At 35.9% G+C, this 18,366-nt stretch overlaps 2 protein-coding genes across 2 annotated transcripts; one reads left to right on the forward strand and one right to left on the reverse strand.

The window, feature by feature from the left end:
• Nucleotides 1-5,750: 5,750 nt before the first annotated feature.
• LOC118274503 (cytochrome P450 6B5) lies at nucleotides 5,751-8,200 on the forward strand. The gene is made up of 2 exons (XM_035592006.2): nucleotides 5,751-7,191; nucleotides 7,705-8,200. Exons 1-2 carry the CDS (start codon nucleotides 5,814-5,816, stop codon nucleotides 7,902-7,904), a joined length of 1,578 nt encoding a protein of 525 aa, XP_035447899.2. The 5' UTR covers nucleotides 5,751-5,813; the 3' UTR covers nucleotides 7,905-8,200.
• Nucleotides 8,201-11,848: 3,648 nt separating this feature from the next.
• Nucleotides 11,849-16,905, reverse strand: LOC126911225 (cytochrome P450 6B7-like). The gene is made up of 2 exons (XM_050697028.1): nucleotides 15,498-16,905; nucleotides 11,849-12,788 (listed from the first exon to the last, which is right to left on the reverse strand). Exons 1-2 carry the CDS (start codon nucleotides 16,870-16,872, stop codon nucleotides 12,583-12,585), a joined length of 1,581 nt encoding a protein of 526 aa, XP_050552985.1. The 5' UTR covers nucleotides 16,873-16,905; the 3' UTR covers nucleotides 11,849-12,582.
• Between the last annotated feature and the right edge of the window lie 1,461 nt (nucleotides 16,906-18,366).

Raw genomic sequence — 18,366 nt, forward strand, 5'->3', positions numbered from 1 at the left:
AAGTGTACCAATTCGAATAGGCAGGCATGAAAGCCTCATAGAAAACCGACGTAAAACAACTCTTAAATTCGTAACCCCAAGAAAGCCGGCAACGCACTTGTAACGCATCTGGTGTTTCAAGTGTCCATGCATGGGCGGCGGCAATTGCTTACCATCGTTACGTTACGTCGGCATGTTCCTAATTCGAAAAAATCTGAAGGAATAAATAATACTAAGCTAGCTGACTTATTAACAGGCTTTTGAACGAAGTAATCCTTCTGATATATCTGCAACACGATTACCGTTCACGCACATCAATTAGGTACAAAGAAACACTGAATGTTAAGCCAAAGTCACGCGACATCTCGACACTTTGTTTATGCGCCCGATTGATTTTTTTGACACCACTTTTTGTTTTAAATTTTTACATTTGTTTTGTTTATGCTAAAGATGGATATGGAGTAGGGTTTTAATGAATAGTAGCTTAGGCTTGGAAAGAGATGTCATGGAAGACCGAAAATGCGTTGAGTGAATTAGGCATGTACAAACTCGAGAAGTATGGCAGAAAATGGGGTGAATAGCAGTCGGTTAGATTAATTAGGAACCTACTTAGTCAAGTAGTAACGACAGAGTAGAATACAACTGACACTATCCAATAGTAAAGAAAAAAAAACTTTTTTTTCGAGGGGGAAAATTGTCCAATTACTTCTCCCGTCTTAGAGTGTCAGACTCTTACAGACTAAAAACCACTCTGTTCCTACTCCTGCCTTGAGCCGGGGCCCCGGTAACCCGTTAAGTCATCCGAACGTGTCCAAACTCTGCGCCATTCTTTGGCAAACCCATGAATCGGAACTGAGAAATGTTTGGAATTGGAATTTCAACATTATTTTCAGTCAGAAAGTAATGGAATCATTAAAGTTTCTCTAGACAGGCTATATTTTTGAGACAAGTAATAATAATATTATAATGACTTATACGCATTACAATCACTTTCTGTTAATGGTTCCGTTAATCATACAAGATTTTATTTTGATAATTAGTTTATTTCAGTATTTAGATAACTTGAAGTTATCAACAATACCTATTGCAAAGTTTGACGCACAAAGTATTGTGTAGGTAAACGTTTAAACATTTTAATATGTACATTTTCACGTGGTACAGTCGTGTTTCGGTACCAATGGGCCGGCACAACCGGAGTTATACCACGAACCCACAGAAAACCTTCGTGTTGTATTTTGGACGAGTGAGTCAAGCTCGATCCAACGCCCAAGTTAGTCAAAATCCTTTAACTAATTTAAAATGTCCATGGTCTTGTTCGAAGAACCCACAGAAAACCGATGTGAAACAACACTCGTGTTTTATTTTGGACGAGTGAGGTTTTCAGTCGCCCAATTAGGTCAAGCTCGATCCAAAGCCCAAGTTAGTCAAAATCCCTTAACTAATTTAAAATGTCCATGGAACAAAAATCGAACCTGAACCTCTTTTTTCGTCAATCGTCAGCGATCCAATCAACCAACTACGTAGTAAAGAAGTTTATCAAAGAAATCTTAAAATAAACATACAACAGTTTTGTTACTAATTATCCTTAGAAACCAGATAACGTTCCAGTTTATAAATATACAAAAATGATTTGCAACATTTATCGTTAGTCAGCAAAAATATTGGAGTTTGGACTGATGCAGTACTTTACTCAACGTCACCATTCATCACATCACAGATTAATATCTATACAAGTAGGTACCTATACGCAAAGTCGGTAGTAGTAGATAGACAGAAGCTTTTTTTTTATTGGGGAAAATCATTCACTGGCTTCTCTTGCCTTGGGCGAGGCGAGAAGGAGCCTGCGCGCCTGGTAAACTTTAAAGCCTGGCAAATGGCGAAGTTGATGAATCAGGTTTCTTTTGTGTCCATACATTTTTTTACATAATTTCAATGTTAATAGGTACGAAACATTTTAAAACTTATTTATTTCTATTTTATAATTGAATATCCAAAGCATAATCTAATCTATATATTAATACGTGATGCAAAAACTTTGGACCCCTTTTTACGAAAATTGCGCGGACGTAGGAGCATAAAATTTGGTACACTTATAGTTTATGCGTAGGAGAAGTGCAGAACGCTAATATTTTTCAAAAATAATGCTTATAAAGTACATTAAATTAATAAATAAAACATTACACACACTACCATGCATAGTATCTGATCGTATTTGACAAAACGTTAAAATCGACAGACATTGCGATGATATTCTCACGTCTCATATGAATAGAGTTTTCCTGTTCATGATGCGCCGGAATATATTAATTTGAATTTTACAAAACTAATAGCAATTCGTTAAATAAAAATAATTCTTGAACGTATGTTAAGAGGTATTGTAAACTAAATCGTATATGGTCGAATTTCGACCACTAGGCGACCACTAGTTTAAATAACTGCACGGATGGCGCGGTGGCTGGGCAACTAGCAGTCGTGAAACGTGTAGCGGGTGCGAGTCCCGCACGGAGTAACTCTTTGTGTGATCCACAAATTGATGTTTCGGGTCTGAGTATCATGTGTATGTAAAATTATATATTTGTAAAAAAAAACAATACATTAATAGCCTCTATTTGGGGATAAAAGGCGTTGAGTTTGTGGTGGTTGTGTCACGGAATGCTGCTCATGAATATGAGCCTCTAGCATGGTTTGAAACAAGTCGAGTTCCTCGTCAAAACATTAATTGAGTAAGACGATAACATAATAATTAATCTTATCGATAATTTAGTCGTAGTCTCGTGTGGCACGTGTTTCGCACGTGAATCCATCGATTGATAGATACATAATATACTGTTTTATCAACAAATGCTATAATCTGTTTGCAGGTGTGACCGAATCTCGATTTCATTATCGACGATGAGCGGGTCTTAATTTTACGACAGGATGTTGCAAAAGCATTGCTTTTGTTTAAAACATTGTGTGAAACAAAACAATATAATTTATTCAAACAGCATTTATTATCACATTTATCACAGTTACTGCAATATTCCGTTTGAATAAAATATTTTTTTATCTAATTATTGATCATCCCCAAATCTTCTTAAGTGAACTAAATACCACATGTATACAACGTGTAACAAAAAGGGGGTATACACATCAAGTGCACGGTTTCTAGATAACATAACAAACTATACGGGAAGGGTTTTTTAAACTCATGTTTGCATGAAACAAAGATATGAATTTTTCCAATACATAAGATACATGAAATCCTACATTTGGAAATGAAATCATTACATCACTTGCAAGAAATCAGCTGATCGGTGTCAGTGCAAGTGCACTCAATGTACTTAAATAAAATCAAAATCCTTACTCCTGGTATTTCTTCGAATAAATGAAAAAAGGGTTCCGGATATTTATTTTTCGTAACATTTTTTTCTTCGTAAAAATTGTTTTAAGAAGAAAGGTTTTCATAAAAAACAAAGAATATCTGGTCTTACGTGATACAAAGAGATACCATTTTTTTTTGTTTTACTTGGATAAGATAGTCTCAAACAAATGAGTGAAGTAATCTACCTTTGCATGTTTTTCTCATTAAGACTAAACTAACTTGCTGAGCTTTTCGTGAACTTCTGTCAATCTCTGTCTCCTATCTCTCTGTTGTGGGTACCTCCTACTCTTACGGCGCATTCAAATAAACTACCGATCGGTAAATTTGCTTACGAGCCGTAGAATTTTGACATAAGCTCCATACAAAATGTGTCAAAATTCTACGGCTCGTAGGCACATCTACCGATCCGTAGTTTATTGGAATGCGCCGTTACCTACTTTACCTAGTCTTAATGAGAAAAACATGCAAAAGTACCAGGAACCCATAAGAAACGAGAATTGTTATTACATACATTGAAGACGTTACGAAAAAGGGTTTCATATCATAATATTGTGTTCAACTGAACCCTAAATATCAATTCTATGCAAGTTATGTGTGTCCTAGTACAAAAAACTCCCAGTGGGTTCCGTTCTTAAATAATTTTTTAATAAACGTTTTTACTTGGAGGCGTTTAGAGAGATTGACAGAATTAAAAAAAAAAACTCAGCAAATTAGCTTAGTCTTAATGAGAAAAACATGTAAAAATACTAGGAACCCATAAAAAACGAGAATTGTTATTACAATAATTGAAGACGCTACAAAAAAGGATTTCATTTCGTAATATTTGAACCCTAAACATCAATTCTAAGCAAATTATGTGTCTCCTAGTACAAATAAACTCACAGGGGGTTCCGTTCTTCATTTTAATTAAATTATCGACAGAAATTTACAGATAGATAGACAAAATTTCACAAAAAACTCAGCAGCTTAGTTTAGTTAACATGCAAAAGTACTAGGAATCCATAAGAAACGAGAATTGTCATTACATAAATTGGAAAACGGTTGCGCACTCACAGATCCCTAATTTCATATTAAATACGATAAAATCTTGTTTCCCAGTCGCACGCGTTGCTTGAGTGTATTATGTGAGAGAGATGGAAATGTTGTCATCGTCTGTTGGCTACTCTCTTTGGATGTCTCCCTCTCTCTCTGTACATAGGAATTGTCATTGAGGATGTGGGACTCGCTCCGAAAGAAACCGATTTAAAGAAAATACGATTTATCGTTCTTGGTTCGATGTATTTCATAATAGTTAAAAGGACACTGTAAAAATCAAATATTATTTGTAACTACATTAGTTACTTGTAAACTAAGGCTAAGTTGTTAACTTTTTCAGGGCTAATAAGAGCCTGTAGTCAAATTCGACGTTTATTTCTAAAATACGTATTTGATTAAATTAATAGATAAAACACACATGTTGTATTTTAATTGGCTACTATTCAATGCATTTCTTTACAGTGAAATACATAGAAATATCATTCCTAATCTAATTTACATTACCGATTCAATAATAATGTGAACCGATTTAAAATAGGTATCAACCTTTTTGGTTCGCGGGAAGAAGATCTCAGATCGCCAGCCCTAGTTGTCAGGGTTGACATAATATTGTCATCATGAACGTTTCAGTCATCTCAGTATTTCGGAAAAATATTAGAATTTTAATTTTACGAAAAAATATTATCAATTTCTTTAATGTGGAGTTGAATTATCTTTCGTTGGTATTGTAACAGTGTTTGTAAGAGAGAAGATTTAACGTAGCATTCAGAAGGTGTTTGATATTGTTGTGATTGTGATTGAGATTTGTTTTACAAGCTAGCAAAAGTGTGTTGTGTATTCACTATCACGGTAGTCACATCGAACCATATCTTTAAAAATGTAAGTTAAATAAATTTTTCATTTTAATGTTTAGGCAAATTTTAGCATACAGGTACTAGGCAAACAAAGCGTCTAATGTACCTACGCACGCACCGTCGCCGCGCGAATCAAAATTAGGTAGATAGGTACTAGGCGATCAGATTTACAGAAGAAATGTTTCGTAATATTAGCGAGTGACCCCTGTAGTGTTGTGATACGTTTGTATGTTTAAAAATCAAGAATCATACGAGATCAAGAATTTGAGTACCAATTCTTTTTAAACGTATTTTGGGCTGAAACTTTGTGTAGAGATTCTATTTGTATTCAACCTGTATTCTTCAGTGCTTCTTGATGTATATGGGTATTTTGTTACACCCTGTATATGCCTACCATTTAAAATTATTGATACAAAAACACTAAACACAAACAGAGCTTACAGTAATTCATGTCACACTGTATATGTATGTCTGCATTGTAGTCAGTCTACTTGCAAAGATATAAGTAGGTGGAGTCTGAGCTACTTTTTATCAGCGACCGGCCTGAAGTGTCAGCAGTTGGCAATATCACGTTTGCCGAAATGGACGGCCTTGTCGTTCTCGCGTCATTACTGTTCGTAATATTTTCCCTAATTTATTATCTATCGTATAAAAAACACAGCTACTGGAAAAAAAAGAATGTGCCGCACGCCGACCCATTGCCTATCTTAGGCAACTATGGAAACTATATTTTACAAAAAGAATACCCCGGGAAAATGATCCAGAAATTATGTCAGAAGTTTAGGAATGAGCCCTACTTCGGAGCTTACTTCGGCACGTTGCCCGTCCTCATAGTGAAGGACCCCGAGATCATCAAACATGTGTTAACAAAGGACTACTACTACATCAGTGGCAGGGAATCTTCCGATTATTACGATCAAGAGATGATGACTCAAAACATGTTCTTCGGCTCCGGTGACCGCTGGAAAGTGTTGAGACAAAATCTAACTCCGCTCTTCTCTTCTCTAAAGATGAAGAATATGTTTTATTTGATTGAAAAGTGCACAATCGGTTTTGAAGATATGCTGAACGCCGACCTTAAAATGTCTAATGTCATTGAAGTAAGGAGTACAGTCGCGAAATATACAATGGACTGTATATGTTCCTGTGCCTTCGGAGTGGAGTCTAACACCATGGCACAAAAAGAAAACAACCCCTTCCGATTCATGGCTGACGTAATATTCGAGTCGTCGAGATATCGGGGCTTCAAAATTATTTGTAGAGCTGCATGGCCATCCATTTTCTACGGCCTCGGATTCAAATTGTTCCCCAAGACTATTGACAGATTCTTCTTCAATTTATTGACTGGTGTTTATGAAAGCCGAGGGTACAAGCCATCGCCAAGGAATGACTTTGTCGATCTGCTTTTGAATTTTAAGACAGAGGATTATATAACTGGGGATTGTTTAAGTAATACGAAGACAGGAGAGGAGAATAGGGTGAAACTGAAAGTAAGTGATGAGATGCTGATTGCGCAGAGTGTTATGTTCTTCTCTGCTGGCTTCGAGACGTCGGCGACTACCACGAGTTTTACTCTATATGAGTTGGCGAAGCACCCAGAGATACAGAAGCGAGCTGCCGAGGAGGTGGACGAGTTCATGCGTCGTCACAACAACAAGCTGGTGTATGATTGTGTGACGGAGCTGCCTTACTTGGAGGCTTGTATGTACGAGACCCTGCGGATGTACCCAGTGATAGGGAACTTGACGCGTGAGGTTATGGTTGACTACGTTCTCCCTACAGGGTTGAAGTTAGACGCAGGTGTCCGCGTCCATATACCAGTAATTGACATGCACTACAACCCCGAATACTTCCCTGAACCTTACAAGTACAATCCAGAACGGTTCATGCCTGGAAACAAGGAGAATATTAACCCTAATACGTTCTTCGCATTCGGATCTGGACCCAGACTGTGTATAGGTATGTAACTGCTTACATTATTCATTTTATTAAGTGTATGTCTCTATAAAATACCGTGCGTATTATAAGGATGATGACGGGTAATGGAAATTTAAAATGTAAGGAAATGAAAAAATATTAGACACGTATTTTTTTAATTTGTCGTATAAGAAAACAATACTTCGATAAAACGAATCAAAGTTTAGGAATGGGAGCTAACAAGTTAATTACTACAGCTGCTTCACTGGCCGGGTGGTTACAAGTGCGACTGCCGGGCAAGGAATCTCGGGTTCGATTCCCGGGTCGGGCAGAGTATTCCTGTGCTTTTTTCGGATTTTCGAAAATGAACGGAGCATGGAGTCTGGAAATGTGCCCAGCATATGGCAATAGGCTCATCACCTATTGTGAAAAGGTGGTGTACATTATACAGTGGTATTACGTGCTACAATGTGCACCTCTGTTTACCCCTTCGGGGATAAAAGGTATGACGATTACAATAATCAATTACTACAATTTTAGTCTCTCTTGTTACAGGAATGCGGTTCGCAAAGATGCAAGTGATGTCAGGTCTCATCACCTTCCTGAAGAAATATAAAGTGGAGCTGGCTGAGGGAATGGCAACAGAATTAGAGTTCGACCCTAAGACTTTCTTGACCCAACCTATTGACAATTGCATCTCATTGAAATTGACTGAACGCGAGGGATGGGAGCAAAGGAATTTTTTACGAACTTAATTTGTATGTAGACGGTAAAATAGACGACGACCTACCAAATAATAAATTGTTGACAGCTTTATCAGGTTTCCAAGTAGATACGTGTTTAGTTTAGGTAACTAGTCGATAGGCATGCTTCTGTCAAACAAAAGCTATGCAGCTATTGTTTACACCCTGTGCCCAGCTTATACTAAGCTGGTACTCGTTCCTTTAGTTTTATTTTCTGTGTTTTTTTCCTTTATATCAGTTTATCTATACATATAATAAAATCGTAGAAAAGTGCTGTCTGTACATTGAAAATAAAAACAAAAAAAATAGCAGGGGTTATTGTTATGTCGATGTCGAACCCAAAAATGTAATTAACTTTTTTTTGTCTGTTTGTCTGTTTGTCTGTTTGTCTGTTTGTCTGTTCGTCTGTGCGCGCTAATCTCAGAAACGGCTGATCCGAGTTGGATGCGGTTTTCACGAATATATTGTGGGATGCTTAAATTTACATTTAGTGTTTGTTTCATGTCAATCGGTTCATAAATAAAAAAGTTATGTCAAATTAAAGAATCACGTCGAATACCATAAATCTCCGCAACTATTTGACGGATTTGCTTGAAATTTGGTACAGATATAGTTTAGAACCTTAGAAAGGACATAGATATTATAATTATTTATAAATAATTCTATGTCGATCGTTACACGACTTCGGTTCATGTTATTGTTTTAATTCATCGAAAAAAAGTAAATAAATAGTAAAAAGGTATGAAAAAAATAATATCAATATAATAAAACATTTAGTACAAAGAAAATGCTCTAACGGAGTATAGATAATTCTATGTCGATCGTTACACGACTTCGGTTCATGTTATTGTTTTAATTCATCGAAAAAAGTAAATAAATAGTAAAAAGGTATGAAAAAAATAATATCAATATAATTAAACTTTTAGTACAAAGAAAATGCCCGAACGGAGTATAAATAAATAATCCAAGTTGTCTTTATCCTCGATAGATCGAAATAGATCGCGCTATGGTTTCGTTACATTCATTTGGTTGGGTATCGGCCGAGCGCTTCGGTACTATCGTAGAAAAAGTGTATTATCAGTCGTATGATTATTTGTCTGTAGTGGTCCTGCTGTTTCGTATATTCTAAATTGGTTTCGTTGTATTTGTCAATTAATAAGTTTATTTGTTGGGTTTTCCTGGTTTTTTGGTTAAACTATTTAACGTAGGTTTAGTTTGATATCGATTATTAGTAGTTACTGTAGTTAGTTTTTTTAATAAAATTGTAAGTCTAATTTATAAATTAATTAGATTAGATTTAAGTCGTTTCTTTTAAATTATTTAGTTTAAGCTTGGTTATTATAGCATAGAGGATAGGTTGTAATATAGTTTCTTTTTTAATTGTTATAAATTCGTAATTCGTAGCTTTCTTTAGTTTTAAGTTAGTTTAAGTCCGTTTTTAAACTATTTTTTCAATGCCCTAAGTGAGTATACATCTATTAAATTCAAACGCAGAGCTCATTATGTTGATTTTTGAAGAGTTCCCTGGAATATCTTCCACATCTCATTTTTGAAGAGATCCCGCGAGATCGGGAACTATGTGGTTAAAACCAAAAATTTGCCGGAAGTCACTATTCCACGCGAACGAAGTCGCGGGCAAAAGCTAGTTTTTAATAATTTTGATACATTGTACATTGTGTCTGGTGCCAAATATTTTTTCTCCTCCTGTTCAGAGAATAACAAATTAGATGTAATAATAAGATTTGTATTAAGAACTTAATTTGTATTTTAAGTAATGATAATTTTTTAAAGAATAAAAATGTTATGTTGTTCAATTTGAAGGCTCTTTTTATCCTTTAACCTGCTTGTATATGAGGCACAATAGAAAACATATGGTGTCTCGCGTGGATCTACGTTACGGCATCCAAGGAGTTAATGATTAATGGGAAACGCAGTTCGTTTAGAGGAGCTGAAGGAGACTGTCAAATCCAAGGTTCCGGAGGCCCAATTACCCCCATTCCCAATTCCCGAATCCCCAACAGCCCTTAAATTCCTAACCCGCAAAAAGCAGGCAACGCACTTGTAACGTTTCTGGTGTTTCGGGTGTCCATGGGCGGCGGCGATTGCTTACCATCAGATGATCCGTCTACTCGTTTACCGGCTTAAGTATATCATAAGAAAATGAAAAATAATGCGCAGTATTGCAAATAGTTTGGTACAATTCATAATTTTTCGACAGCTTACAATGTTACGATGTAGATTATGATCTAATCGATTATGATTTTACTGTGACATTTATCTTTATCTTTACTAATATATAAAGCTGCAGAGTGTTCATTTTTTTTGTTTGACAGCGCTAATCTCCAAAACTACTCGTCCGATTTGAATAATTCCTTTTGTGTTTAATAGTCCATTTATCAAGAGAGGTTATAGGGTCAAACATCACGCTACGACCAATAGGAACAGAGCAGAGCGGATGAAACCGCGCAGAAGTAAGAAGGGAAAATCATCCAATGACTTCTCCCGCTTTGGGTGAGGCGAGAGGGAGTGTCAGACTCTTACTGACTAAAAACCTGCTTTTGAGCCGGAGCCCCGGATGCGCAGAAATAGATATTAATGAATAATGGTTTATGAATATTCCTATAATAAAGGTCTGTAGCCAACTGAACAATGGTCCAACGTATCTTTGTCGTAGGTGTGTTTGCCAAGAAGGGCACTCTATTGACTTAGGCAACTCATTTACTCACTGTTTATAAATCAATATTAAACCTCTTTTTAGGTACTATTCGTTCTTTCATCAAAGGACTTTTTACCAAAGCATTGTTTTATTTGAAGTGTCTATAGACTTCTTCGGTACTTGAAATTAATTCTCTTGTTTTTTATACTTTTTTTTCAAGTCATTGGGGTAATCTAGACACACGGCAGTGTGTCCGCCAAGTTCGAGCAAAAAACCGACACACCGGCCGTGGGTTATATTACACGAACCATTTCGGGCCAAGTTCGACCCACCTATAACTCAAAATCTATTTTATCTACGCATATGAAATTTCTAGTATCTGTCGAGATCTACTTACTTATCTAAAATACAAAATTTCATTAATGTACCTATTGTAGGTCTTGAGATATTGACGTCAGAAAATCGCTATTTTTACTATACACTCACTGACTGACTCACTCACTCATCAAAAACCTAGACCACTTCCAATGGTCGTATTGACTTGAAATTTGGCATGGAGGTAGGTCTTTAGGTCAAGGTAAAGGAAAAAATCTGAAAATGGCCAAGTGTGAGTCGGTTTTAAAAATAATGAAGGTGTAAATTCATACCCCTAAGGAACTAAAACAAAAAATTTATCTATATCTTCCAATGGTCGTACCGACCTAAAATTCGTTACGAAGGTTTGTATTTAGTCAAAGTAAAGTAAAATAAGAAAAAAAGAAAATAAATCTTACAAAAATAAATGAAATCCCACCCAAAACATAAATGTGAAAGGCTGCCAAGTTCGATAATATTGGAATGCTTCGCCTATAAAAGAAGTGAGATCTAAATAAGTACCAAGTTCCATACACAGACCTCAGTTAAAAATGATATAACTTGGCAAGTTTTAATAGAAAATTATATACTTGACTCATTGCGTTTAGTAGGTTTATAACAAAGTGTGTGAAAACTTGCCAACTTGTTATATCATTTTTAACTGAGGTCTGTGTATGGAACTTGGTACTTATTTAGATCTCACTTCTTTTATAGGCGAAGCATTCCAATATTATCGAACTTGGCAGCCTTTCACATTTATGTTTTGGGTGGGATTCTTTTTATGTGCTAAGGGTTTTTGTTGGTTGTATTATACTTAAAGCTATCTACTACTTTAATATACCTATTTACCGAATAAAAGTATAGTATAAGAAAAAAACAACATTAAAGTTAAAATCTTCTATTTCAATTCGACAAGGAAAAATCTTTTAAATAAAAATTTAACTAGTATTGTTTAATTTTTTTATTAAATCTGTAAAAAAACTAATTAAGTACGGTACTATATTATGTACATTTAGGCCACAGCCCCATTTGTCTGTTGCGCTGTGCCGGTGTGATGTATAAAAAAATATAATATGGAAAACAGAAAACAGCGCAACGAACAAGTGGGGCTCGCTCTTCACTCTTATACTTAAAGAAACATCTGAATATCACCATGTTTTAATGACTACATTTTTAATCTCTTTTAACGTTACACATATTACAAAAATAATGTTAATTTTTCTTTAATATAATAACTATCGTGAGACATACTAAATTAACCACAAATTAACACTCAATCACAACCCACGACGACGTCACATCTGCGCACGCTTTTCATGAGGAAGAGTCCTCGTCTATGACTCGAAACTAGTAGAGCGTTTCTCTATTAATTTACGTGAGTAAACTGTGATTTTAGTTAATTTATTTTTTCTTTTTATTTAAGTACGTATCGTAAGCCATATATTAAATGAAACCCAATTCTTGACTTACATAAATGCTCGATGAGCCCACTCTACTAATTTCAAGCCATGCCAGGGGCTCATAATAAAGCGTACACTATAACTAATGCGGCTTTAGTAGCTTTAAAACTAGTCAATCAGTTACGTAAGTTAGCCGTATACTGTCACGAACCAAGTTCTCATTGTACATATTGTTTTTCTCACTTAGACCTGTGGTGTACAGGTCTTACTTAAACCTAACTTAAGCTTCACTTGGCACCTTAAACACTCTTTGCTGCCAACCTTCTCGTTCAATGAATTTCAGTCTTATACCCCCAATAGGGGCCGTGATTACAGATCGAGGTTCGAACTGTATTGTCTCGCTCATACCCGGCGCAAGTTCTACGCGATATTTCTTCAGTAACGTAATAATTCCAGCCGTGATCTGCATCTTTGCGAACCTCATTCCTGAAAAGAAAGAAAAATAAAGATAAGTAAAGCATACTCGGACTAAGGGGATTAAGGACTAAGGGGGAGGCCTTTGTTCAGCAGTGGACGTCTCTCGGCTGATGATGATGATGAAAGCATACTCGTACCGTGAAACTTTTTTATGGATAGGGTAGATGATGTTAGATTCAATTGATGTGTTTAATTTTTATTTTGACTGAGGAAAATCATCCAATTACTTCTCTCGCCTTGGGTGAGGCGAGAGGGAGTGTCAGGCTCTTACTGACTAAAAACAACCCAGGGGGCCTACTCCGGTTCTCGAATCCGAAGTTTCGTTTAATTTTCGGCCGTAGGTTTTATTGATTTACTAATAGAATTACTTGAAACAACGTTTTATTTTTAATTTCATATCAAACTATTTATTCATCTTCATTTCATTCGTTCATTTTTGCTCACGAAATTACGCAATAAATAGAATTGTAGTATCTGCGAAGTTTCGTCCGAAACTTCGTTTTCCGTTGAATTAGAGTAGGCCCCCTGTTCTTAGTCCTGCTCGACTGCTGCCTCGGTAACTCGCTAGGCATCAGCTCTCCTGAGCATCATCTGTGGCAGTCTGATGGCTCTTTAAGGCGTTCGTTTAAATTATTGTTACTGCAATTTTTCTTATCAATTATTTATTTAATTTTACACTTTATGTACATTATACAAAGGTGGACTTAATTCCAATTTGGCATTCTCTACCAGTCAACCTTGTGTAAATTATGTAATGAATTTTATCAGTTACGTAATGATTTTCATAAAAAAATCTCATGTTACTATTGCCTTAATTATAGTACCTAGGTACCATGCTACTTCTTATAATTATTGAAAAACCGCGAGGCGGAGACAATTTAAATCGGATGTATGAACCAGTTTATTAAGCGTCTGTTTCACCACCTTCATATAAGTGCCCGATAAATGTTATATGTGTCAGATAATGCATACAAATTACATTCTTAATTCAAATTTATCTGATACATAGCGGCTATCCAGACATTTAGAAACAAGTTTTTATTATTTAATTTAATCAGTACACATTGTTTTGATAATTTTCTTAAGGTCAATGTAATTATGAGCGTTGTATAATAATTCTATGATAAGAGTCACTTTAATGTGAGGAGATTTCATATACTTATCTTCAAGTAAAAAAAAGTAAAACATTTAAAATACTATAATGACGTTATGATAAATAATTAGGTACTAAATTTTTTTCACGTGGGGGAGCCATGCTTCGGCATGAATGGGCCGGCACGAACCGACTCCTATCAATGGCCCCGATAAAACAACTGCAAAAAACGCTTGCATTGTTTCACGTTGTGTGTCTCTTTTCTGTTCAATTTATTTCTTTTCTGTTCAATTTATTGTAAAAAAAAATATGTTGAACATTTAAAACATTATCATAATCCACTGAACACATAACTCTACTGAAAATGCTACTGCAAACCAATTGAAACTCGTCTAAGTAATCTTTTCATGTAGACATCTTATCTGTATTTACTTAATGATTAAGATTTTTCTTCATTGTATTTAATGAAACTACATATGAATCAAAGAATACGTATAGGTATAATTATAACCTATTAATAATTATTATGATTTTTGCGGATATCAATATTTATGTACTGCCAGTCTCTAATCTTATCCATCGGTAGATATTGCTACTAAAGATAGAATTTTGATAATTTTATCTAAATATATATAACTCAAAGGTGTCTGATTGACTGACATAGTGATCTATCAACGCACAGCCCAAACGTCAAATATTAGACGATAATTATTTATCTGAATATATGTAACTCAAAGATATCTGACTGACTGACGCAGTGATTTATCAAACTCTATCAGCCCAAATCACTAGACGATAATTATTTTCAATTTTCAAGTTTTCTGTATATGATTTAGTAACAATACCTGTATATATATAAGACTAGCTGCTTTCGCGCGGTTTCCACTGCTCTGCTCAGCTCCTACTGGTCATAGCGTGATGTTTTATAGTCTATACTGATCCTTTCTCGATAAATGAACTATCTAACCCAAAAAAATATTATTCAATTCAGACCAGTAGTTCCTGAGGTTAGAGCGTTCAACCAAACAAACAGACTCTTCAGCTTTATAATATTAGTATAGATAAAAATATTATACTAATATATTTACATACCTACTAGGTAACAAAAACGACCGAATATTACTACTTTGTCATAACTGGTTCCAAATTTTGTTTACTAATTACATATTATGTATTATTATCTACTCGCTTCATTGCCATAACGGTTTTATCTCTTACATGCTCGTATTTTTGCTTTGCTTTGTACGTCGATTGACGAGTACGTATTACATAAATACAGCGTCGTCATATCAATAGTATATGTTTAATATTCATGTTATTGTTTTGATATTTGTTTTTTTTTATTGACAATACATATGGAGACGTATTAAGATATTTAAATGAGATTATACCCCCACATCGGACCGATGTAAAGACCCTGAGGTACTCCGATCCGGAGTTGCAGACAACGTAAAAGGTTACCGGGACTCCGGCTCAAAGTAGGAGAAGGAACGGGGTGGTTTTTAGTCAGTAAGAGTCTGACACTCCCTCTCGCCTCATCCAAGGCAGGAGAAGTCATTGGATGATATTCCCCCCGCAAAAAAACCCTGAGGTACTCCTAAAGTATGAAAGTAAATGACACTTACCGATACATAGTCGAGGTCCCTCGCCGAATGGGAAGTATGTGTACGGCTTAATATTTTTCTTCTCCTCGCCCAGAAACCGCTCCGGACGATACTGCTCCGGTTCCGGGAAGTAATTAGGGTTGTGTTGCATGTGGTACACCGGCAAATGCACGCGAACTCCTTTCTCCAATTTCAATCCCGTAGGGAATGTATAATCCTCAATGACCTCCCGGGTAATGACTCCCAGCACTGGGTATAGACGGAGAGCCTCATCAACACAAGCTTCCACGTAAGGCAACTCGGTCACACACTCGTACTTCAACACATTGTCATTGCGACGCAAGTAGTTGTCCACGTCTTGGATTGCTAACTTTTGAGCTTCAGGATTCTTTGCCAACTCATATAAAGTGTAACTCAACGTAGTCGCCGACGTCTCATACCCAGCAGCAAAGAACAGGAAACATTGTGCTATTAAAAACTCGTCATCCACTTCTAAACTGACTTTCTTTCCTGAACTACCCTTTAAGTTTGACATGCTATCCCCAGTCACTGTTTTGTTGTTATGAAACTTCAATAGGAGGTCCACAAAGTCGTTCCTTGATGTCGGATTGTAGTTGCGTCCTTTGAAGATACTAGTCATCAAATTGAAGAAAAAGCTATCAACATCAGCGGGGACTGCTTTACCTCCAAAACTATAAAACATGGCTGGCCAAATACTTCTTAGCACACCCTTTAATGCTCTCATTCTGGCAGTATCGAAGATAACATCGCCAACTCTTGTGAATGGATTATTGTCAGTCTTTACCATTGTCTGGGTCTCAACTCCAAAAGCACAATTTCCAATGGCATCCATAGTGAATTTTGCCGTCAAACCTCGCACTTCAATGTCTTTACCTTTCTGTACTTCCTGGTCGACCATGTTCTCGAAGATACGGGCACATTTCTCGATCAAATGGAACATGTTCTTCATCTTGGCGGATGAGAACAAAGGCGTAAGGTTCTGACGCAGTACCTTCCACTTGTCGCCATAAGTGAAGAATAGGTTCTGAGTTAACGGTTCCTTTTCACAGTATGCAGAGACTTCACGGCCACTGAAGAAATAGTAGTCCTTGGTCATGACGGTCTTGATGTATTCGGGATCTTGTATGATGAGGGTCGGTTCCGTGCCCAAGTAAGAGCCAACGTATGGTTCTTCAGGAAACTTGTTGCAGATCTCCTGTTCAACACGTCCATAGAATTTCTGCTGGAGTATGTATTCGGAGAAATTGCCCAGAATTGGTTTTGGTGGTAGGTGTGGCACTTTCTTCTGTTCCCAGTATCTGAATTTTCGTTTTGATACGAGGTAAACCCCGTACAGCGCCAGTGGTATGGCGAGCAACAGATATAGCGTGATCATGTTTGGACGCTCAGCGGTGTGTGATAATTGTGGATACTTTGTTTCGGTTTATATACTGTAGTATATAATGACTTAAATCACTATTCACGATGACACGGAATTCTTACTATTTTGTTGTTCGTGATAAAAGATACGACGTGATAGTTTTGTTTATTATATTTTTGTAGTGTTATTTTACACTATTTTACTAGTTACCATGTTAGTTAGTTACCATGTCAGTATAAAAACTTAGTACTGTAGTAAAATCTAATTAATATTGGCGTGTTTTAAAAAAGCTTTTTGGATTTAATCGTACGTAAAGAATATATATAGAAACAATAATTTTAATTTAAGGCCCAAATCCTTGAATCCCGGAGGTCGCAGCTCACAACTTAGTTAACAATAAATTTCACTGTATTAGTAATTATACTAAATTAAACTTGTACTATTAATGTTAGGTAATTGATCTCATCTTGTTAGGTATATTTCATTTTTTTTTCTTTGTTGCTCATTGTATTAAGTTTAAATTTTTTAATTTTGTTAATGTGATTTAAGGTAGTTTATTTCTAAAAAATAATTCATATTTCTCTTAGTTTTAAGTTATCACTTAATATTAAATGTTGGTTAACCTATAATTGGCGACTGTATAAGTCCAAAACTGATATGTATTTACTACACTTAATATTATGTATACAGAAGCTGTTGGTAAACCTTAAATGAATAAATAAATAAATTTCTCAATCACCAAAATCACAAAAGTATTTTATCCGATTTGAAAGTACTTTCAGATTTAGTCTAACTAATATTATAAATGCGAATGTTTGTAAGTTTGCGTGTATATTTGTTACTCAATCACATCAAAATGGCTGACGGGATCGATATGAAAGTTGGAACAGGGTTGGACTATGATGTGGAATAACACATAGGACACTTTTTATATTCCATTTTCTCTGCCTACTGCCATGGGAGACAAGCGTGAGGTTTTAAGAATAAGGTAAAACTTTCTTAATAACTACTTATGAAACCAAGTAATTTATTTGAAAATAAAACAAAGTCACACCTTTTATCCCCGAAAGGGTAGGCAGAGGTGCTCATTACGACACGCAATGCCGCTATACAATATACACCCACTTTTCACCATTTGTGTTATAAGTCCCTTGTAATAGGGGGTGAGCCTATTGCCATATACTGGGCACAATTCCAGACTCCGTGCTACTACTGAGAAATTTTCGAAAAACTGAAAAAAACCCAGTAATACTTTTGCCCGACCCGGAAATCGAACCCGAGACTCCTTGTCCGGCAGTCGCACTTGCGACCACTCGACCAACGAGGCAGTCTATTTTTTAAAGGCAGTGTAATTTATTTGCTTATCTAAAATGTTTGACTACGCAACCCTAATTATCTCGTGTTTATAAATCTGCGAAGATTTTTGCTAGTCATCGTGATACTTCGGAATGTATATTTGTATATTATCGTACAACGGTACTCGGCATGTTTTTCGACGTAAATCACATT

Source organism: Spodoptera frugiperda, chromosome 11, assembly GCF_023101765.2.
Source record: "Spodoptera frugiperda isolate SF20-4 chromosome 11, AGI-APGP_CSIRO_Sfru_2.0, whole genome shotgun sequence".
In the NCBI taxonomy this organism is placed as follows: domain Eukaryota; kingdom Metazoa; phylum Arthropoda; class Insecta; order Lepidoptera; family Noctuidae; genus Spodoptera; species Spodoptera frugiperda.

What these genes read in the sequence shown, in the direction of transcription:
- LOC118274503 (XM_035592006.2), top strand. Translation starts at nt 5,814, where the DNA reads ATGGACGGCCTTGTCGTTCTCGCGTCATTACTGTTCGTAATATTTTCC. An exon ending in TGGACCCAGACTGTGTATAG is followed by an intron (nt 7,192 to 7,704) that starts GTATGTAACTGC and finishes CTCTTGTTACAG; the next exon opens with GAATGCGGTTCGCAAAGATG.
- LOC126911225 (XM_050697028.1), bottom strand. Translation starts at nt 16,872, where the DNA reads ATGATCACGCTATATCTGTTGCTCGCCATACCACTGGCGCTGTACGGG. An exon ending in GGGACCTCGACTATGTATCG is followed by an intron (nt 12,789 to 15,497) that starts GTAAGTGTCATT and finishes CTTTCTTTTCAG; the next exon opens with GAATGAGGTTCGCAAAGATG.